This window comes from Monopterus albus, unplaced genomic scaffold, assembly GCF_001952655.1.
Source record: "Monopterus albus unplaced genomic scaffold, M_albus_1.0 scaffold69.1, whole genome shotgun sequence".
NCBI classification, from domain to species: domain Eukaryota; kingdom Metazoa; phylum Chordata; class Actinopteri; order Synbranchiformes; family Synbranchidae; genus Monopterus; species Monopterus albus.
This window is the reverse complement of record NW_018127949.1, coordinates 2,149,903-2,173,756: the sequence shown is the minus strand read 5'-3', so window position 1 is coordinate 2,173,756 and position 23,854 is coordinate 2,149,903. Positions and strand designations below refer to the sequence as shown.

The 23,854-nt window shown below is 40.3% G+C and overlaps 3 protein-coding genes across 3 annotated transcripts in view; 1 reads left to right on the top strand and 2 right to left on the bottom strand.

Moving 5' to 3' along the window:
* adkb (adenosine kinase b) overlaps positions 1-392 on the bottom strand; it is a 113,618-nt gene extending 113,226 nt beyond the window's left edge. The window contains exon 1 of the mRNA XM_020605269.1: positions 314-392. Coding sequence (XP_020460925.1) covers positions 314-366 — 53 coding nt within the window. The 5' untranslated portion in view covers positions 367-392. The remainder of the gene's footprint in view (positions 1-313) is intronic.
* A 396-nt stretch (positions 393-788) lies between these two features.
* LOC109962907 (vinculin) lies at positions 789-21,798 on the bottom strand. The gene is made up of 21 exons (XM_020605045.1): positions 21,451-21,798; positions 14,096-14,166; positions 12,469-12,619; positions 11,212-11,320; positions 10,742-10,864; positions 10,452-10,612; positions 8,018-8,108; positions 7,749-7,896; positions 7,056-7,209; positions 6,771-6,946; positions 6,168-6,358; positions 5,305-5,504; positions 4,590-4,718; positions 4,314-4,463; positions 4,046-4,154; positions 3,653-3,955; positions 3,436-3,560; positions 3,043-3,228; positions 2,752-2,955; positions 2,535-2,639; positions 789-2,434 (listed from the first exon to the last, which is right to left on the bottom strand). Exons 1-21 carry the CDS (start codon positions 21,616-21,618, stop codon positions 2,288-2,290), a joined length of 3,201 nt encoding a protein of 1,066 aa, XP_020460701.1. The 5' UTR covers positions 21,619-21,798; the 3' UTR covers positions 789-2,287.
* LOC109962908 (C1q-related factor-like) overlaps positions 20,860-23,854 on the top strand; it is a 12,315-nt gene continuing 9,320 nt past the window's right edge. Inside the window, exon 1 of the mRNA XM_020605047.1 lies at positions 20,860-21,201. Coding sequence (XP_020460703.1) covers positions 21,180-21,201 — 22 coding nt within the window. The 5' untranslated portion in view covers positions 20,860-21,179. The remainder of the gene's footprint in view (positions 21,202-23,854) is intronic.

Sequence of the window (23,854 nt, the reverse complement as noted above, 5' to 3'; positions counted from 1 at the left end):
TCACACAGATGATGATGATGAACAACTGGTCTGCAGCATGCAACCAAATTAATGATTATGCCAGGAAATGTTAACTAGTTACTTTCTCCTGGTGGAGTCAGTGTGCATTTGGCTCACATAAAGATGAGAAAGAAGCATAATTATCTCGCTTTTTATAAAGTTAAACATCTGCCCGTTTCAAACACTACGTAGCCCTATTTAGAGGACACTGTGTAGAGTTCCTATCATTTTACATTATGTACTGGATATGGTTGCATCAATATAACACCTAAACTAGAGATTTAGACCTCAGCTTAGTTTATGCACCACTGACCTCATACCACTTATGCTCCAGGACCCCAAGGTCCTCAAAGGCCCTATATTCATGGTGTGATGACAGACACACAAACTAACCTGCAGTAGACCTGGGAGTAAGTAAACTTCCACGGGAGGAGTGCTGGTTGGTTCCTGGGTCCCTAAGAAAAATATAATGAAGCTGTCATGTGCTGTGTAAACTGTTCTTTTATGTATAGACCTACTTGACAGTGACAGGACATGTTGTACAAGATGTGCAAAGAACACAGTGCCCACAACAACCTCTTTGCCTCAGTGCCTGCATGCATTCATGTTTTATGTAACCTCAGCAACATTCAAATGTTTTGACTATGCAATGAGTCAAATCCATTTATCCAGAGAAAGCACAGAGCAGGCAAAGCTCAAAACAAACCAAGCCAGCTGAGACATCTGTACAGTATCTGTACGCTGATCTGTGTTGTAGCAGTCAATAAGAAGTCAGAGATAGTGAACAATTTAAAATTATGTTACATACACTGTTTAATATAGAGAGTACTCTGCTTACATCAAATATTTTCACAGGTAGAGTCAGGAGTCAACTTCCTTACAGTACAAACCTTGATAAGCACATATAAGAACGAAAGAAATTATAGATCAAACACACCCTCCAAGTGCTATTATTACAAAATTGTGAAACACACCTTAGCAAAATGTGGTAGACTCCAACTAAGTTGCATAATTTCGATATGATGGATTGCAGAGCATAATCCGACATCACTATTTGGGTGTAACTTAATGGTAATATGTAAAACAAGTGTTTATAACAAATCACCTTGATACATGTACAAATGACAAGACATCTAAAATGAAAAGTGTTTCACTTAAGTTTCTTTCACAAGGCACATCAGTTAGTATGAGCTACTTAGGAGGAATTCATATCAATGGTCTTCAGACATTTTAAAATATTAGCTATGGTTGCCAGAAAAAATGGCCACTTGTGTTTAATCATAACCTGTGCTTCATCTCTGAATTCTGCTCATTTCCTTGACGACCTAGAAGTGTGCAATTCGTATATCACAAAAAAAGTACTGTGCACAACAAAAACACAAGACATATACTGTGTGCAGTGTTTAGAGATACAGCAGCCTCTTGAAAGAATAGGTTTTGTTAGTTTGCTGTAAAAACCAAAGCAATTATTTTTGGCTATTTGGCTTCAAAGTGTACCTAAGGCCTCTTTATTACATTTTACAAGTTTTTATCTTTACTTGTTGCAGGATGACATTGTAGTTATTTGTTTAATTGATTAAACTAGTCCTTAAACTCAGATATGCATTGCTTACAACTGTACTTTCAAAGATCAAGGCAGAATTTCTTTGGCAGAACACTGAAGAAAATAAAGATAGTTACAACTGCACTACAATATGTAAAAAAAAGGAACAGTGTTTGTCTTTCACTTGTTATAATACAGAGCTGTGTAAACAGACAAAACCACTGAATATATTTAGTGTGTGCTGAATGTAGGCCCATATTGTACTTGTAACAACTCCACAAGTTCATGTGGCTTAACCTAGCAAAGGTGACTGAATGATAATTATCAGTACAAAGACATACAAATGTTGAGAAAATCTTATTTAAATTCAACTTAATGTGATTTCTGTCAAGACAAACACAATGAACCTTAAATTATATGAAATCCAAACTCTAATCAAAATATATATATTCCTGGGATATGTCAAAATAAGCTTTAAAACACATTTTTACACACTTTAGGGGGAAAAAAACATTCCCAGTAAGATTCTAACCCATAATTCACACTGATAGTCCCTTTTTTTTTTACATTCTACCAGACCAGCAACTGTTAGACAGGACATGGGACTAATAGAGAAACTTTGCCCATATCTGGGTAATAGGCACCGATATCATAGCTGTGGTAAAGCATACATGTGTCCATTCAGTGTTCTCCTGGACAGCTGGACCTCAGCAGGTGGAAGCAGAGGAACAGTGCCCTCTTCTCTTACTGGTACCACGGGGTCTTCCTAACCCAGTGGAGGGTGAAACCTGCATCTGTCCGGATCTTAATGGAAGCTGCCTCAGCCTCCCTGACTGTCTCCTTCACAGACTGCATCAGGTTCTGAGCGTTGTGGACCAGCATCTCAGTAGCCTAGCAGATAATAAATTAGAAGAGATACAGTGATAAATCTCATTTCAACAGCTACTTTAGAAAAGTGTGATCTGACACACTCCTAAGAAAGACTGCTTACCTGCTCTGATTCCTCTTCGCTGATGTTGGTACGACCCAACATGGTGGCCTTGACTGTGGACAGGATTTTGAGCTGAGTGCTGATGGTGGGAATACGCTCACATACCTGAGACAAGATCGGAAAGCCAGGTGAGGTTAAATGTTTGAAACCAGAATAAGAAAGTACAGTCTTTCCAGAGAGAAAAGCCACTGTTTGACCTAAATATAACCAAACATACCTGAAGCAGGTTGGTTCGGATACGCTTGTCAGTACACTGCTTGGCCACCTCCTTAGCCAGTAGTGTAACTTCATCAGAAGCCTTAGCAATGTCCTTGGCGCACTGGATGAGGGCTCGCTTGTTTCCGCTGCCTCCACGCACCAGGCGCGACATCTCAGCCATGAGCAAGGCCATGCGTTTGGCTGCACCAATAATGTCATTACCCTATGAAATATAACAGGAAGAAAATCAGTGTGAAAGAATAGGATTTCAAAGTAAAAGTCCATTCCCATGTTTACTGTGCTAACTTACTTTGCTGGACCATTTGCGGGCTTCATCATGGAGTTGCTTGGCAGCCACCATAATGGGCTCATTAACCATATCACCAGCCTTCTGCTCAGGGAACTCCTCATCTTTCTCCTCTGGAGGAGGAGGCCTGGGGGGAGGAACCTCGCCCTCTGGAAGAGGAGGCTTGGGTGGTGCTGCCTCATCATTAAGCTATAAGGACAAATGAAAAGTAACGATGGTCTGGAACCATTTGAAACACTAAACCAAAATAGCTTCAATATTTCGTTGAGGTTTCATGTACCCCAACTACAGTTTGATTCTGAAAGCTTATTCTGTCTTGACAACTAACTATTAAATCAAAGGGAAAAATACCAAAAAAACATATACTGTATTTTTTTTTTAAATCTGAGGATTTACATTAAGCTGATCCATTTCAGGAGGAGGCGGTGGAAAATCTGGCTCCTGTGGCTGGAAGGCCTCCCTGACCCTTGCTACAGCACCAAGAATCTTATAACCCGAGTCCAGGAAGCCCTTCTGAAGACCTGGTGATCAAAACAAACAAATCACCACTGATCAAAATGTTCCACATGCATATAAAACATAATCTTAAAATCTGTGAGAAACATTAACCTACTTGGATCCTGGATATTTCCAGCCACAGCTTTAGCGCCCATCACCATGGGAGAAATGGTCTTGCTCAGTTCATCAGATGCAGCCTTCACTACCTCCCTAAATTTGGGATCCTCAGAGTTCTCCACCTCTCGTTTCGCCACCAATAGGATACGGTTGGCTCTGCGGGCGATGCTAGTGGCACCGGCAACCAGCATCTGAGGCTGTTGGTTGGCCATGGCCACACGGCACTTATCCAGGTCCTTCTTGATGGCCTCCTCTGAGGCATCTAGCAAAGATTTGGTATCGATGGCCTCGTCCACCAAACCTAAACACCAGTAATATGTTAATATGCTAGACTAGGAGGAGTGAAATACCCTCACCTGCCATCAGGGACTTTATGTCTATGGCATTTCACCTGTCATTTTCTCCACATTGTCAATCCACTGATTCTTCATGGTCTCAAAATGTTCATACGCTGCCTGGTTGCCAGGATTTCTCAGCAGAATGCGAGCAGCAGATACCACCTAAAAACGATCCCAGCCATAAGTGTCAGTTCCATGACAACTGCTAAATGCTTGGCTACAGAATTTAAAAAAAACAAACAGTTAAGCTCTGTGACTCATGATGCAGGGTGGAGGACAAACAGAAACAGAAACAGATATAAACACTAAATGGTGACATACTTGTGGTGTTATGTCTCTTGTTGACTTGACAGCAGCCTGGATTCCCTCCACTGTGCTCTTATTGGCAGTGCCGACAGCAGCGGCCTTCTCTGCTGTAGTGCCAAGCTTATTGGCATGGTTCTCGAAGTTGGCAGCCCTTTCGTCAAAGACCTACACATAATCAAATAAAACACTTATCCAAAAGGCTTGTTAGAAAAAATACAACACCCTGCCAATAAATACAACACCGCTGTTAAGTGAGATCACAGTGAGGAGCAGAGTGACTTCACTACTGACCTCATCCCTGTTGGGGGCGTTCAAAGGGGCGGTAGCAGCCACTGCCAGTAACTTGATGGGGGTGGTGGTGTCACTGAAGATGTCAGACACCTCCTGAGTCATCGCCTCTTGCATCGTCCCTTTCAGGTCCTGAGGTGAGTAGAAACAGATGTTGCAACCAATCAGCACATTCAAGGCGGCACACTGAGATTACTAATACAAATGTGTTCTTATTAACCTTCAGTACCCTTTCATATAATACATTTTAGAATAAGGTTATGGCTGAAACTAATGATTATTACTGATTACTATATTTTAGAGAAGATTCTCACCCTGTCATGTTATCATTTATCTCATCTGAAAGTGTAAAAACCCAGAAATTTTAGCTCATTCTGTTATTTCTCAGTTTTATTGTTTCATTATTTCAAATATAGCAACTTTCAAAATACAAAAACGGCATTTTTCTACTGCACATTGCATGAATTATTGTGTTAATAATTCAAAACTTACACTTGAGTATAGTTTACTGCTATACACTTGTACATTTTACTGTTTTACCTGTGCTGAAGTATTTTTCTCCCTGTGGTAGTACTACTTGTACTTCAGAGCACTGTACATTTGCCACCACTGGTAACCAGCAGAGGGGGCTGTTTGTCTATCTCTGTGTCTCTCTCTCTCTCTCTGTGAAGCTATGGGTCGAAACAGGAATGGGACAGTTGAGTGTGAGCCGTCTTACTTTCAAGGCCTCCTGGAGCTGCTGGGTCACAGCACGTGCCTGCGGAGAGTCCCCTTTGCCACAGACAGCCAGGTCGGCCAGCTGGGCCATGAGCTGTTCCACCTGCTCACATTTACCCAGCAGCTCCTGCCTGTATGGGCCTGGCAGAGCGTTGGCCAGCCTGCGGCCCTCTGCCACCATCCCACGGATGGCTGCTTGGCCTGGACACACAAACAAATATATACACATACTCACAAAAAACAGCAGTCTGTTAGTTAACTGCTAATTAATATCTAATATTACCTTGGGGTACATCAACACTAACAAATTTAGGTAGGACTTTATTGATCCCACAATGGGGAAATTCCCATGCACTGTCATGCACTGACTGTAGATTCTGTTTGTAAAATCAGAACAAGTAACTGTGTGCACATGGGTCCATTATCTTCAAATAATTTCCAGTGAATATCGAATAACTGTTATCATGCTACCTATTAAATGGTTGTTGGGTTTATTTTACTGGCTGCTTGTATCAGCACCACAGAAAAGACATCAAAGCTCCTTCTGTATTATTTTATGTTGCGTCTTTGAAGCAAGTGTTTCCTCCATTATGTTGTGGCACCAATCATTCTTAGACCAACCAGCCTCCAGCAACATAAACATGTATGACAATGTCTAGGTTTTATGTCCAGGAGACGGGCCAAAACCAAAGATTAACACAACAGTGTTTGGAAAGTATTGTGGAATGTCAAGTGCAGTATAAACCAACATGTACACAAAGTGTCTGGTCTGAAATTTAGCCACAGGAGCAGTGGAAGGAATGTGAAGTAGTGTGAAAGAAAGAGAGAGAGAAGGAAGTAGGGGAGGATAGGAGCTGGACTCACCGACACCACTGTCATCCACGGTAGGATTGTCAATCCAGCGCTGCGCCTGCTCAATCTTTCCTTCTAAGTGAACAGCTGCCTTTGCAGGTCTACTGTTGGCCACAGCTTTGTTGGTCTTGGACTGCAGGTTTTGCAGAGCTGTAGCAATTTGCTTAGCCAAAGCTCTGGCCTCAGGAGTGTCACCTTTACCCCTAGAAGGAATTTTAAAAAACAAGGTCTGAATTTGTGTTTATGATAAAGATATGGATGAACTGATATCTGTAAATGGTTAGCTACAATCAGTCAGTTTAACTGAGAGCACATTTGCATTACCAGTTTAGGACACATCTGAAGTAGCTCAACTGAAAATGTTGTAAAATGAATATTTTCCAGCATATGTAAAAACAAACACCAATATTTTCCTAGCAACAGTGGTAAATAGTAACCCTTGGCTCATTAAAGTACTTGACAGATTTAATAAAAACATCTGAATACTGTAATCAAATCTGAACACACTAAAAGGGTTAGGGAGTCAGGGGCTAATCAAACTCAGCCTTGTACTAAAAAATAAATAAATAAACTCAGCATAAAACTGTCTCATATTTCAGACAATCAGTAACTTACTGTCTTCTAAGATCAGACAGCTTGGCAGTCATGGCTGCAATCTCTCCCATAGAGCGCAATATGTCATCTCTTTCTTTGGGATCCTCGCACATGTCTGCAATCTTTTTTGTCTCAGCGAGCAGAGCCTTGATGTTCTCCTCTCCCTCTGGGCCGCCATTAGGATCTGCCAGCCAGTTCTGCAGGAGAACACAAAAGGCACTGAAAACAGCATCATAAATTTGTACCGAGATACTTGAGTCCATGTTTGGCAAGACAAACACTTATATATGAAGGATAGTGACACACCTGTGCTGTATCAATCCCTTTGGCGATGGCCTGCTTGGAGTTAGTCATGGCCTCCAACTTGCGAGCAGCATTTTCCACCTTGCCCGTTAGCACATCAAGCCCATGGGAAACCTGCTGGGCCTTCTGCATGGCGGCTGGGGACGGCCCCTGACCTCTGTCGTGGACAAAGAAAACAAATGAATACCATAAACTAAAACATGCTATGCCTGCACACTTTTGTCGCTTGTCCTCTGATCTACATGATTGTTTCCTGCAGAGCTTAAGCCTCATGGTCCTCTTGTTTAAGAATAACACTTCCAAAATGTAAGACTCTATTTTCAGTGATGGCTCAGAGGCATCCTTCAGTTTTCAGAGGAGTAACACCACCAGGGGTTACAGAAGATTATGGATTAATAGCAGACAGCTGCTTTTAATCTAGCATGAGTCAGTGACAATCAGATTCATATCAGAGGGACATCACTTCCACTCACAACAAACCCTACAATATACTTAATGCTTTACACTATCTTTAAGGATCACAAGAAACTACTGCCTGACAGAATCATTTATCAACTAACTCCAATAATAATATAAAATGAAAATTTACATTACTATGTTATAAAGGAGTTATGGACGGTGTATAATATGAGAGGTATTATCTTGCTGTAGATGTGACACAGACAGAAACAATGTCTTTAATGATGTATACTGTACCTGGCTCTCATCTCAGACACCTGGTCAGTCATCTGGCCTATGGTCTTGGCTGTGCCCAGGATATCGCGACGCTCCTTGCCAGCACACAGTTCACTGACTTTCCCAGCTTCATCAAGGATTTGTCGGACGGCCTGCTCACCTGCGTCCCCTAGAAGCAAAAGGAAGTTACACAATGTCACTTTGCACAACTAGATTAAAAGTGTGACGATGTGATAAGTAGCAAGAAGAATAAAGTAAGATAAAGGGACATGGGTGAGTATCTTTACTACCTGGTTGGGCATTTGGATCCCTCAGCCAGTTCTTAGCTTGAGCCATCTTTGAGTTGATAAGGCCCAAAGCCCTCCGCATGGCCTCTGTGTCCTTTAGGTTGAAAGACAGAATAAATGAATAACTTAAGGGAAATCAATGAAACCAAAGAAACCTAACAAAGAAGTCGATATCCTTCATCATGCCAACTGCATGTACAGCATACGTACACGTTCTCTCCACAAATGATTACATGATTATTAGACATACTAGAATTTCAGGTTAATTTCAACATATGATGTCACATAAAGTCATGACCCCAAGAAAACTGAGCTTGGACTGTATTTTTCATCATTCACGGTTTTTCCTGTGTGAGTTATATGATCAGGAAAAGCTGCAGACTCTTGTTATTGCCATTATCACACCCACTGTATGGTTACTGCAGTAAAAGAAACATACAGCAAAGTCCATGTGCAGTGTCACTAAAATCTGTCAGGCACAACCATGTAGCACATGCTGTTTCCATGATTCTTTTCCATCATCAATATTGAGCATGATGTTATAAAAACCAAATGACTTTCCAGTGTATCTCAATCAGATTGGATGGAAATACAACAGTCTGTCCAACAGCAGCTGACCCGACAATGACGCCACTCATTGGCAAGGTCTTCAAAACAAAACAGAGTCCTGTAGGAGGTGGAGCAAAGCAGAAGCCCTGCACATATCGATGAGTGGTTAAGTGAGCTTGTTTTTTGTGGAATAATAATAGAAATTCAAAAAAACACAAGTTCCTCATAATGCAGCCTGAATCTACATCACAGAGCCCAGCAAGAATTTCAGAGCAAATACAGCCAAAGAAGAACAAACCACTTCTTATTCTACAAATGTTCCTCATACACTATGACTGAGCTGCTAGAAATATAAATGCATTGCCATTATAAAAAAGAGCAAGCATGTTTGTCTGCATAAAGGTAGGGTGGAGCAAATGAGCTACACAGGCGAAGGGAAAACAGGAAGTAGAAGATATGAGGTGCTGTCACCAGCGCCGTGTGGGTGTATTAGTTTACTGTTCAAGCCTGAGCAGCTGCTTTGTCTGTGAGTAACCACCTGAGTATGTGTGAGTGAAAAAGCCAGTAAAGTGTAAGATGGACTTATTAAGGACTCTTAAACCTTGTAATCCTATCAAACACACACATGTATTCATTACAGCCTATAATTAAACACAGAGTGGTATCACTCAAAAATCAGCCATGCATTTCAAGACTTTAGCAATAGGGATCATGTAATGTGAGAGGGCATATTCAGTGTTCATAGAAATAAAATTTGTGAACACATTAGACAAAAGTCTGTTAGAACAAAAAAATGTGCCATTCATACAGCAGAACTCCATATCAGATTTTCAGATGTGTCCTCCTTCTATGGCTGTTAAATGCAAAGAGTTCAGGAGAAACCAGACCATCCTGGCAGAGAAAAACTAACACTCTAAATAATGATACTTGAATCAATACTGAACCAGTCCGGTCAATCGGTAACCAGACAGGTTGAGGACGTGCACATAATGAGGTTTAAATTACACAGGAGGAGGGCACTCAGATGTTGATAAAATCTCATGTTATCAAGCAAAATAAATCAAAAAAAAAACTGTAATGCATAGATCAACATTTCAGCAATTGAACTCACTTAACAGTTTCAATAAACACCATTCCAATTGCAGCACATTACTCCAACTGCTAATTTACCCTATTAATAGATAGCCAACAGTTTAACCTCAGTCCTGTTACTGAAAAGCACAAAGTGGCACCACAATGCACAAGACAGCACACACATCTGTCAGACATGCTGCTGTACAACCAAGGGGCAAGAGAGAGGTCAGGCTTACCTTCTACAGGGAGTCAAGGGAGAAAGAAATGGTTAAAAAGAAAAAAAAAAAAGGAAGAACGACATAAATACAGATGTTTAACTGGACATAACAACTGAGACCAACAAAAAGTGTCAACAAACCAAAAGGTGGAGCAGGACAGAACCACTTGGAGAGTGCCAGGACAGGAAATAAGCAGAATGTGCAGAGCAGAAAAACATAAAATAACCCCAAAGGTAAATCAGCTACACAGAGACGCAGAGCAAGTTAAAGCAAGCCTACTTTAATTCCTAACCTATGTAATCTTAAAATGAAACAAGAAGCATCAATCACATCTGTAAATTCTTAAATAAAATCATCCCAATTAAACAATGTGGAAGCCTTTGGGTAAAACAAAAAACAAACAAAAACATATTTGAGAATGGAAATAATCTCATCATTAATCATTTTGCCAAAGGGAGCGTGTGAGAGCAGTGGAACAAACTATTTCTGTTAGTAGCTCTCTTTTTATTCGTATATATTTATAATAAAAATGTTTTCATGTGACAGTGATGGCCACAGACAAACTGAGGTAAAAGCATGTCTTTTACTGTACATACCTTGTTGGCCCAGGCATCTTCATCCCAAGATGTAAGCTGCAGCACTCTGATGATCTCATTTATCTCGGCGCTCATCTTCTGAAAAGTAAAGTTCCGGTTCTTCAAGGCCTCCTCCACACCTTGGCTGCCAGATGTCTTGGTCGTCACAAAGATTTTGATGCCTGAAATAAATAATTCAGTATTGCCACTCAATAATACCGATGCCCAAGTCTGTTTTTTTTTTTTTTGTTTTATTGAAAAAATTGGGAGCAAAGTGAAAGTGACACATGGAATATGGAGCGTGTGGTTACCTGAGATCAGAATGGGCAGCAGCTCTTTTACTGTATTCATGGAGTTGACCAGCATCACACGGTGCTCCTGGTGTGTTAGCTCCTGCTGTCGCTCATCTATCATCTTCGCCATCTTCGTCATTCCTTAATACAACAAACCAGCGGTGTAGAGGAACCAAGTACATTTAGTCAAATAACATATTGTATGTTCAGTGAAATTTTAAATAATGGTACTTCAGACATTTTGGAAGGTAAAACAGTACCTCTTACTCTAACATGTTCATGTAATAGCTGGAATTACTCGTTATATTATGATGGATATATAATCTTTATCAGGAGAAAAGATTACAAAATATGCTGGCTGTGAATTAGGAATCCTGTACCTCTAAAATGTAACATTTTCACAAATTCCCGATGATAATTTCAGACATCATGTAAATTACATAAAGAATCTAAAGCATGTAATCCTGTAACTGTATCAGCTGACTGACCTGGTCCCAGGTTCTTTGTGTATGTGATCAAGTCCTCCATTGACTCCACCACCTCTGCCACTGTCAGGTACTCCAGGATGCCTTTGCACACTCGGATTATTTTGCGAACCTATGATAATGTTGGCATAAAACAACAACATAAGATAATTCAAAAACAATGTTGGCATCCCAGAGAAAGTGATTATGCAAACACAGCCCCCGCCCCTTTCACATTCCTTCTAACTGCACTCTGAAAATGCTGCCTACTGACATTCCAGCTTTATTTGGACTGCTAGACCCCACTGGCTCCATCATGTCATTAAGCTGAACTGGGAAACATGACGACATCAATGACTGATGACTCCTGCTGAGTCTTGCTGACTGCTGCAGACAGTGCTGGGATGCCTGGTGTGTGCTCAGAGCTGACCTGCAACTTTTTTATTATTACTCTCTATCCCCTGAGAGAATAAGAAGGACAGGCCAGATGGATAGACAGAGAGATACTCCTACCTGTTTAAAGATTTAAGAAGTGTTTGTGAAAAAAATATGGAGAGAATTCCAAAGGTATGTCTGCTAAATTTATCTACCTACCTCCCTGACTTCTTCATAAATATTATAGCACCCAAGAAGAAAGTAGGATTGGATACTGTACTTGTGATAGCAGGCCTCTACCATGCTCAAGTGTCAAAGACCAGCTTGAAGGAGCTTAACTTAAATTCAAATATACAATATCCCATGTAAAAATATGTAATGCTGAAATTTAGTGCAATGCAGTTCGTCTCTGCATGGTCAGGCTGTATATTTTATTTGCCATGTTTAGCTCATATTTGACTCCCTTGATGGTGCATCTGACTTTTATGCAGAAGCTGCGATTCCTGGCCTTTCATTTTTGCATCAGGTTGCACTTTATTTATTAGCTTATTAAAAATACTGCCTTTTGCTATTTTTTACTTTTATTGTGTTTATAATTACCAAAGCACATTTTCATGTGAGAAATCATCTGTAAACATGTGACCACTACAAGTGGGAGGAGAGATGGGGACAAATCAGAGCACATGTAAGCACACACCATTTTGCTCTAATGTTTTATTAACGCACTGGGATAACTCAAAAGCACAAGAGGCAGAAAAACCAGTTCGTCCACTGATATATCTAACAGTGCCACTGGATAAATACATCATTCCTGTATCACTATCTGCACTCTGACCTCCATGTTTAGCAAACAGGCTTCTCCTAGTTAGTTTTTCCAAATAAAATTAAGAATGAATGAATGAATACCTCGGCCTCATCGAAGGTCAGAAGTAGGTCAGAGGTCCCAGAAAGGATGCCCCGGGAACCATCGATGAGGTAGTCCCGAGCAGGAACAGAGTATGGATCAGCTTTCAGCATGGAGGCAGCCTGCACCAGCTTAGTGCATGCATTCTCCACTCTGTGGAATACAGAAGACAACGGATTTGAAGACCAGCAACAAAAAAAAAAAAATCCTGAAAACAAGCTATGCTAATGACACAAAGCCCGTCGGAAGCCAGATGGACACCACACATGGAAACAGCATACTGCCTGCAGCAAAAACAGGCGGAAGCTTGGGAACACCACTAGCCTAAACATTCAGTAGCTGCTGTCTCAACATGACTGTTTAGTCTTCGTTCATGCTTCTCAACACATTTTAAGCAAATACTGCTGCAAAAACCATTTCATTTTTTTTCATTTTCTCTAAGTGAGCAGGATATGAGGAGAGCAAAGTGGGAGCAGATTAAACATAATATAAATGAGAAGTCCAGTGAGGGAAACTTGTGACTGTGAGGCACATAAATAAAATCTGGCCTGACTGACTTATCTCACAGGATGTGATCTGTACTTCATGAGGTGGAGCTGACATCAGCCTAATTTAACTACAGCAGAAGCTGCAGGCTCAGTGTGATTTAGCATCATACATGCCACAAGCATAGTATCGTAACAGCCATTTTGCACAGGGAAACTGGGAACAAGCCTGCATAGAACAATGATTGACACATATTCTAGTTCTGACAGTGTAACAGCTTAAAAGTTTTACCTACAGGCCAAATGTTGCTGCCGTCAGACGGTAACATTATTGCTATTATCCACATTTTTAGGCATTGCAAAGGGGCCAAACAAGAGTAGCTTAGTTTCCATTCTTCTAAAAGGATCACATCTCCTGAAGCATAAGGGCTAATGTATGTGCATGACATCAAGGCTAATATGGGGGGTGTCATGGAAGAGCCAGCCAGCAGTGTCCTTCAACGTGCACTAGCAACAAACACCATGCATTAACTAGACCCCCACAGACTATATTTGGTGAAGGAGATGTATTTCAGTACATGTGCTGATGGATGACAACAGAGTGACAATGTGACCTCTCACGTGTGTGTGTGGTCTCCCATATAGTAACAATTAGTCAAAGACTGATATGGACAGGAATCATACGAGCATAAGATAATGGTTTGGCTGATCTGGGGACAGGCAGGGAAATAAATACCGTGAATGAACATGTACTGCATGTGTCTTTCTCTCCCAACATCAATACATAAACTTTCTTTGTGGTTGCGTTTCATGTTTCAACATAAATGAAAAGCAGCAGCAGACAGTGACTCATCTATGAGGACATGTATGTGTTTGCAGCCTTCAGGGTAACGGACTTCCTCCCTGGGCAATAATGTATTCATGTTTCACCAGGGCAAGACACTGAGGCACTTAACATGCCATGTCTGACCTTTGCTTGGGCACAACCAGCAGTTACTGCAACAGATAAACAGAGAAAAAAAGAGCCAAAGAGAGGCTAGTGGGTTCCACATACTGGAGAGGGACAATTACTTCATCTAAATCCATTTGACAGGTTTGTCACTATATGAAGTTGAGGTGTGCAAACTGAGCTTATAGGACATACTTGATAAAAGCTGGTTGCATGTCCCTTTTCATAATCTGGTCTTCAGTGGTTTGTACAGTCTCCTTCCCCACCTGGAAAACACAGAGTAAACATCAATCAACTATGATTTAATAGAACAAGACATTTCAAAGAAAAAAAAGGCCAGGTACAATCAATAAGACACAGCACGAGTTAATTAATGGAGTACATGTAACTGTCATTCTTTTTGTTTCATCTTAATCAGGTGCTGCATATCATAACGAATTGCCCAGCCCAGACAGGTGACAGCACTTTAGCTATGTTTATGTTATTGATGATAATGCTGGCTGAACACATAGATGAATCAGACTTTTAATCATCTCTAATACACAAAAATTTTTTAAGTCTTATTGCTTTGATTGCTTCATCACAGAACTGTCTGCTGACAAAAATGTCATAACGCTGCCACACAAAATACTTTTTTTGTTGGTTTAGTAGGGGCAGTTACAACTCATACAGATCTAAATCAATCAAGCATAGAGAAACAACATTGCTTCACACTTCCTCTTCTGATTATAATTCAGTCATGAGCTAGTTTGACTACCAACAAACTTTTAAAACACAGATTCTGATTTATTTTCTATTGTCCGTGGTATAAAAGTGATATGCAATTGTTAACATGGCAGTACAGGAGGCTATGTAAGTTAGAGCTGCTCCCTAATACACACAAAATCAAGTTTTGACATGACCTAACTAAAACTACAACCTAGGTGCCAAATGCTGTAAGCAAGCTACTTTTAACAAGCACCAAGTCAGATTCTCCACAGCATCACACAGAAGGGGCTAAAACCAAGCAGACAAGAACATCTTGGTTCTGTATTTAATAAGCCGTTGCCATCTTCCTTTCACTCCTCTGGTCAAAGCCTCTTCTTGCTGTCTGAAGTTCAAAAACAGTCCAAACAGTGATCCAAAGAATTTGCTACAAAAATAGAACTGTAACCCAAGTTTGTAACAGTTGTTGTCAAGCAGTTTGTGATGCCTGGCTTTCATCTCTATTTTGAGCCGCTGTCATGGTTTTGGACCAAATTCCAACACTGATCAAGGCTTGACATCAGAACTGCAGCTTGATTTCTTTTTAATTATTGAATCATCTGTTAGGTACTTTTGGCTTAAATGGGTAGTTTACATCATCTTAGAAAGTTCTGAAAATGTCCATCTGTTGCTGTAGACCCCATGATGACATCTTAAAATTGCATGTTTTCTCTGACCAAGAGCCCAAACACAAAGATATCCAACAAACAATGGTATAAAAAACTTAAGAATTATGATATTAGAGAATGTGAAAATAGCTAATATTTGCTGTTGTTGAATGATAAATGACTTTACCTCAAACAATCATCAAAACTGTAAAATACTCTTCTGTTATTGAATAGAATGTATTTTTGGCATTTGCTTTTGCTTGATGATGACGACATGTGGGTGTCAAGTTTCAGTTCATTATTAATCAGAGATGAGACAAACCACAACAGAAATATTTCATGCCTTAAATAGGTTGTAGCAAATCTCTTTAAGCTGTCCACATCCAACCTTTCATGAATTCAGCGCGTCATCTTCTTCCAAGCTGCCACATACCACGCTACTGGCTGACTGTCATTTACCATTTGTGTCTGGAGTGGAAACACTGGCACTCCTTTTACCATCCAAGAGCACTGTGTGGAAACCCTGTGTTGTGAAGTAGCTTGATAAAGTGGCTGTTCCTTTAGCACAGACTCGGCTTTGTTGACAACCCGTCGCTCTGTTGGGAGAAGAAAGGGCACTTTGAAAGCCTTAAGGCTGCCAAGACAGCCTGCCTTTCACATGTTGGCTAGTTTTAGCACAGTGCTGCATTTGTTGTGGTGATCACAAAGATCTATGATGGCAAAATTCTGGCAAGCGATGCCACTACTGCCCTTAGCAATGTCCTACAAATAAACTATATGTACATTCTGCATAGAAGTATAGCTTCTCAAAGTGCAACTTGGACACCGATTCCAAGTGTAAGTGACTTTGCACTGGGATCTGATATGACACACACACACACACACACACACACACACACACACACACACACACAAATTGCTGATATAGCATGCCTACCCATTAGCTACCCTTGATCAATAGTCTCAGATCCAGCAAGTAATGAGATATCAAATGGCTTTTGACAAATAATGACTCAGGCTACACTGAAGGTCAGTTCCTTTATCATGCATCTGTCAAGTGGTGTCAAACATAATTTATTAATCTGGTCCAGGAAGTAGCAACACGCTGGGTTTACAAGGTGATGAAAGTCACAAATCATAAGGAATTCTTGGCCATGGCAAAACAGGCCCTGCTGGCAGAGAGAATATATAACAACTATCAATCTTACTCCATGTTGCAGGAGCATAGCAGTTCACACAGTGTTACTAGGCAGTGGTACTCATCAGTGTGACTGCTCTTAAAAAACAATGAGTCAATAGAAGGCTTGTCATAGATAATTAAACTAGGCACTTGTTGTTAACTTTGATAATGCAAAATGAAGGAAACTAGTCACCGGTAGAGAATGCCAACATGATTTCAGACTAACTGCATAAAACCAGTTATTACTACGTACTGCCACTTCTAGTGAGTGTCAAAACACAATCGAGCTATTATAAGTCCAGTGTTGGGAAACAATGGCCAGTTTCCTGCTCAAAGAAGCCATGAGAGGAGACAAAAATATGCAGTTGCTATGTGGTGAACGATGTGGTCGAGTTCAGATCTGGATAATAACCTGGATTTTTTCTTGCATCATTTAAATCCTCAGTCTATAAATGGAATATCTGTACAGAGCACAGAAAGTATGCAGGATAATTTTTGGTAAGTCATGCACATAAATTATTAGTCATTCATACTTTCAGAGTACTAATTTGTGCACATGACTCGGGTCCCAACATGCTGGAGGTGCAAGCTCTCCAGGGTGCTGGTTTAGAGTACTGGCACTTTTATTATTCTCCTTCAAGCCCTAGATATAAGACTGTTTGTCAGCTTCATAAAACATAAATCTGAGAAGTCGCCCAACAGCATGTCATCCAGGTGAGGCAGCAGAGTCGCTACAAATAAAATGAACATCACTCCTACTTTCTAGTTGGGTGTAAGACTACATGGCTGCATTCCGATTCATTTCCACTAAATAAGTTTTACTTCTCATTAATTTGTACTTGATTTCTTTTTGGAAAAAGTGACATCTCTAGTTCACCTTCCATGGTATGCAGCTCTGACTGCTGAGAAAGAGGAAGAGGGGTTTCTCTTCACTGGCTCGCACTCCTGTTCCTGAGTGGGGCCAACAGCTGTTGGGTCTTCGTGGCTTAACTTCCTGCATCTCCTTTTCATTCAACAGTCCTCTACACCCTCCCAGCCTGACAATTAGTCATCAAATTCCTGAAAATAGTCTACAGATGCAGTATAAATCTATAACACAGTGCATTTCTGCAAAGACTAGATTATCTCTTTTAATTGGAAACTATTCAAACACTGTAGTCATTTTGTACCACTGCCAGAATGGAGAAAAAAAAACAAAAAACAAACAGTGAGTAGTGTGAAAAGATTTCCCTTGACCAAATGCAGGAAGCTGGAGTACCAGGTAATAGGAAACATTTTCTTTGTATGCATTTAAGCACTTTGTTTCCCCATCTGTTAAAGTAAGCAATTTAAATGACTATTCAAGACAACATCAAATGCAGATCTAATGACAGCTGAGTATTTCATGTACTCATCTCAAAGTTCAAGAAAGTTGAACACATCAGAGTGTGCTGTGGTTGTGGCCTCCAGAACAACTGAAATGAATTCAGTCATACTGTTCAAGCAGTTCATAAGTCATGTAGTACTACTGCTGAGCCCAAATTCTAATAACTACATTTTTTGGCATTGTTGCATAAAACACAGTGGTATTTTGTAACCTCACCACCATTGCAGAAGATATTTTTTACATGCAAACAATTACACAACCGCTTAGTACTAGAAGCATCTCTGCAACTGATATGAGCCTTGTGATTTGTGTACACAGGAAGTCAAAACACTTATGACTATCTGCTCCGGGGCCCTGTATCACTTTTCATTATCCAACACCTAAAAAGGAGCTAGAAAAATAAGGAAGTACAGCAGGCCTGAAATCAAGAGGGCCAGTAATCTCTCCCACTTATCAAAGAACCATTTAATCACAACAGATATTTATTTATTTACAGATGTTAATTGATAATCTAACAACATTTCAAGAAAGTTGCTCATTCAAAGGATCAGCTCAGCTGACATTGGACAAATTCCTGCTTTTCTTCACATCTTGAATTGAGGTCTGGCTCATTGTGTCAATCAGAAAACCCTGAAGCCAAGGATTCTGAGTACCAGTGAAGGGTCTTCATTAGACTGAACACATTTGACTCACAATGGTTTGTGATCATGCTACATTTAAAATACTAGAATCAGTCAGTGCACTCCTCAGATAGTTCAAGAAAGTCCTGAAAGCTCATCTGCTATTTCTTTGTCTGGCAATGGCAAGCAACCTGATGCAGCCATCAGAGTAGTCAGATTTTAAGTCATCCAAAATCTTGATAAACTGTGCTTAAGCTTCTGGCTCAAGAGATTTTGACCAGTACCCATGAAGAGGAAAGGCTGGGAAACATGTGGTTTTCTGGGCGACACAGAGTGAGGTAAATAGCTTTTATGTGACACAGTCCCATCCTGAGAATGTCTGGAGAAAGGCATTTCCTCAAAACTAATTTACTTCCCAGGCAGAGATTTACTTTAACAGGTTATGGTAAACTGAGTGACTTATAATAGGTGCAAAAACTGAGAACTCACAAATCGAGATTATGAAAACAATGAGCCATGAGTGGACAAAAATGGCAACACCTAGACTGTAAGTGATCTTGGAAAAAGCATTCCTGTTTCCTAAAATCATCCAATTACCATCAATAACAGAAAAGTCTCAAATTAAAGTCAAACAGGTTCTTTTTCCTCACTTGAGCTTTGCCATGTATGACTCACAGGACTGGTGAGACTAAAGCCAGAAGAAATTACATCTGATTCTTAACTTCCATGAACTCATAACGCAGTCTATATTGTAGTGTTGCTACAGCAACTGGCAATGATTACAAGCCTAGCATTCATGGCACTGCTGGAAACATCTGCTCACAACTCAGAATGTCCAGAGAGCCTGGTTAGTTGAGGCTGCATAGGAACTATTGATGTGACAGGACATCCTGACAAACTCTGTATTCGTAATCAGCAGCATGTTGCTCTATTTAAATGTGCATTATCTAAAATAGGAGATTTGACATCACATCATCCATCATCATAATTATAGCACATTCATCTGTAGTGATTGTTTGCAGTTATTACAAAAATATAATTAGGTAAGAAATTACTTCCATAGGTTCAGGTCCAAAGTTTTACTACATGGAACTAAAATAGTTTATGACAATGTTTATGAACAGTTTAGATATTAAAGTATCTTCACAAAACCTTGATATCACTGCAGTGAAGGAATTCGGTCAACATATAACTTCAAAAATAAACACCACAATTTCCTTAATGCCCCTCTGAGGAAGTCTGGTGGGTGTAAACATACAAGGATCACACACACTATAGTCTGAGACTGAATATTAAGCAAAAACAAAGGCAAAGAATGAAGTGAAATGACCTGAAATAGTTTTGGACCATAAAACCTCGTGCATAAATTGCAGGCAATGGTAAACAAAGCTTCTACACTAAGCATTCCTTTGCTGACAGGAGAGGCCAAGGCAAGTGCCCAAATTTATCACCCAACAACTGCCTGAGACTGAGTGTCTCTGACCAGGATGACAGAGGGAGTAACACACAGGAACCAAGAGTGCCTTATATAGCTCTTATCTCCTCTTTTCCTTAAATGCTGCAGTATCTCACAGTTCCTCATTGTTTCCTTTCTAAGAAACTTTCTATGTATTGGTGCTTTAGGCTCAAATTTAAGGAAATGATAGTTGCAATGCAGTTCTGATGAACACCAATGTGGTGATGATGGGTTTTTTTTTTATTCTAAAAATACATCAAATTACAGCTACAGCTGGTCAAGATGATGATTATCCTTTATTTAAAACCAGGTGAAGCTGAAATTAACATATTTTTTCAAAAATGACCTGGCAAAGAGGGCAGTAATTTAATGTTTCAGAAAGACAGTCTTCAAATACACAATTAATAGCTGGAAAGACTTTTTAATTGCTCTATGTGGATAGAAAAATGTCATGGATACCAACCAGACATGGTAATATACAAGCACCTGCATTAAGAGCAAGTTAAAACTATAGAACTGTATCTCTACCGTGGCAAGTATTCTCAAAAATCTTGTAGTTCTAGGCTATGGGTAAAAATACAAGTGATTAGTTTAGGTTCCTTTTAATTCATATTATGGGTTTCCTCAAAACATCTAACCAATTTTTGATGCTAGCAAGTCAAATCTGGAAAAGTTCTACAGACAAAGCTTACTACAGTAGTAGACAGTACTTCATACACACTACAAGTTTCTGCTATTGCAGTTTTCCAAATGTGTGACCCATCTAAATATAATAGGATCACAACTCTTAATAATGTATGTGACCTAATTAAGAACAGAAAAATATAGTTCTGATTCCAAATCAAATAACAAAATGCAGTACAACATGAGATCCACATGCAGAAAAATCATGTTGACATGTGAAGGCATGTGCAGCCTTGGTTTGACAGTGCTTCCTGTTCGTATTTCAATTTATTTCCTCACATTGGCAGAGCACTGACAGCTGACATATAATATTTATTACTTTGCATCAGTGTTCCATCGTTTTTCCAACGGTCTCTTGCAGCAGTAGCCTTCATAACTAGAGCTGTTTGGAAGTTTTGCTGTGCAAAAAAAAAAGTCCCACCTACTATAAACTAATGTTAGTGAAGTGAGATTGATCAAATCTAAACTCCTGTATTTGAGGTTCATTCATACTCATTTTCACATAAATGTTCAGAGGCAGTTAGTTAGTGCAGTTGATCTGTGGAGTGAACTGGGTCAAACGAAGAAGTAAATCTGTAGTCTGCTCCAGCACCTGGCTAGCAGCGGTGCCTACGTCAAGACATGGCAGTCGACTACAGAGGAGGTAGGGTATATTTTCAAGGGGAAAAGGGCGTCACTGCCCCAAACCAACTTCGATGAACTTCAACTGCATGCGTAATTCCTTTCTGGCATTAAACGCATAAGACTAGACAGCTACATTTTAGTCTTGGGAAGTGCTTCAACTTTCGTTGAGAATGGTGTTGGGCGAAGGGCGACATACGGTCTACAACACCTACCGCGTTCAGGCAGACTTTACCACGTAGGATTTTACAAATGGAAGAAAGTTACTCACCCGAACAAGGTTGCTGACCGCCGCTTGCACCGCAGCAACCGGCGCCGACAGATCTGGAATAGCTTTTCCATCAACTTCACCTTCTTCGTGCATTATCACCAGATGGGATATTTGCTGAGCCACCGGCTCCAGGATACTTTCTATCGTCTTCGTGTGAAAAACCGGCATGGCGAAAACTTTATATCGCTATCCAAGAGAAAAGCAAATAATTTCTTACCACCCAAGGCAGTTTTCTCCCAAACTCCTGCTACAAACGCCTAAAACAACCCCTGTAGCTTTTTTTTCCAGGTGGAGTCTCACTCTCCAGTATGTAGACTACAACTAAGGCCGCGAACATGAAGAACTCCCAGCTAGAGAGTAGGCGCGAGCAACCTTTGGGTCAACGAAGGCTGTCTACCCTCTGTCCAATCAGCGATGTGAGAAAGCTATTTCCCTGGCGTCTGATTGGTCGATCGGGCTGTCGCTCTGGTTCGGTCCCTGTCGATTCCAAACGGGTGAGTTTGCTAAAGATCGAAGTGCTCCCTAAATTACGCAATAGTTAGTCATGCCCTAAAAAGGGAAATATGTGTCTGCTGTTGTGAGGAGTACGCAGTCAAGACAAGCTCTTTTGGCACCTCCAGCAAAGGAATTGGAGCCGTGACTGATAGTTTTTAGGGAGGTCTGCAATCTGGTCTAACAGAATAGAACGAGATATCCCTAATAAAAGTCAAACTCCACATAGGCCCATAAATGATAATAATGAAATGTCCTTTCAGGCCTATTTTTGTTATCTACTCTTCAGGTATTATTGCTAGTTCTTTTTGAAAATATATACAAGTATCAGGGAGGCATTGCAACACTATCTTGTGGTGTAACCGTTCCACATAAAAAAGTGAATTCATTTGCTGCTTATTACAGACAACACTAACAGCATGCACAACTGTCTACAACCCCAGGACAAAATTTTTTCAAGAGTAGACCAAGTCAGCAAAGCAGTTTTAAAAGAAAATTCTTTCTTCGCCTCACCCTCACAACCTGAAATAACAACATTTGAGGACAGAAAAGCCAACAGCCAAGTAAACCAACTAAGGAATTCCCACAGAGTCCCAAGAGGGGCTGCAAGGCAGCAGCCCATTGCCTAAAAAGGAAGAGTCAAAATGAAAGAATCAAGGAAGTTACTCTGTTTCAGCTCTTATGTAAACATACAAGGGGCTGATATGCATACTTTTATATAAAAGGGTTATTATACCAAAAGTCAGTGAAAGATAATCACATTGAAGAGCTCTAGATTTTGTAATTATCTTGTCTATTTTCATCTGAGTTATAAAATAAAATAGTTCTAACATGTACCCAACTTATACTTTGATACTAAATAAATCAATAGGCACTGGCACTGAATATATTTCACCCTGCATCTGCCAAAAGTCAGATAAATTGACCACCTAGCAGAGTTTATCCTGAATATAGACATCAGAGATGTCCTGCTGCTTCCTCAGCTCTCTGGTTACTGACAAGGCCATCCCATGTGTCCATGCTGGAATGTGGGCAGGGCAGCTCAAAGACACCTTCCCCTCCTGTCCTATGCTCACTGATAAGATGAGGTTCCTACTGCATGGTTGTGGGATAATGCCCTAAAATAGCAGTGCAAACAAACAGAGTTGTATCTCTTACTGAATATGACAGTCTGCTCATACAATAACCAGGTTTTTAATGTAAAGGTCTTCATCACATCCTATTTATTTGTGTCTGCTTTTCTTGACCCCCGTTTTATTTTATTTTTTTTGTCTCCACCTAGAACGAGCAGTGGGTGCCATCCTCTGGGTGAAAGATGTAAATGCAGTCAGTGGAATGGAAATGCTGAACCATTTAAAACTACAGTGGGTACGGAAAGTATTCAGACCCCCTTAAATTTTTCACTCTTTATATTGCAGCCATATGCTAAAATCATTTAAGTTCATTTTTTTCCTCATTAATGTACACACAGCACCCCATATTGACAGAAAAACACAGAATTTTTGACATTTTTGCAGATTTATTAAAAAAGAAAAACTGAAATATCACATGGTCATAAGTATTCAGACCCTTTGCTCAGTATTTAGTAGAAGCACCCTTTTGAGCTAATACAGCCATGAGTCTTTTTGGGAATGATGCAACAAGTTCACACCTGCATTTGGGGATCCTCTGCCATTCCTCCTTGCAGATCCTCTCCAGTTCTGTAAGGTTGGATGGTAAACGTTGGTGGACAGCCATTTTCAGGTCTCTCCAGAGATGCTCAATTGGGTTTAAGTCAGGGCTCTGGCTGGGCCATTCAAGAACAGTCACGGAGTTGTTGTGAAGCCACTCCGTTATTTTAGCTGTGTGCTTAGGGTCATTGTCTTGTTGGAAGGTGAACCTTCGGCCCAGTCTGAGGTCCTGAGCACTCTGG

What these genes read in the sequence shown, in the direction of transcription:
- LOC109962907 (XM_020605045.1), bottom strand. Translation starts at nt 21,618, where the DNA reads ATGCCGGTTTTTCACACGAAGACGATAGAAAGTATCCTGGAGCCGGTG. An exon ending in CGTGGATGACAGTGGTGTCG is followed by an intron (nt 5,505 to 6,167) that starts GTGAGTCCAGCT and finishes TTGTGTGTCCAG; the next exon opens with GCCAAGCAGCCATCCGTGGG. An exon ending in ACGCCCCCAACAGGGATGAG is followed by an intron (nt 4,464 to 4,589) that starts GTCAGTAGTGAA and finishes GATTATGTGTAG; the next exon opens with GTCTTTGACGAAAGGGCTGC.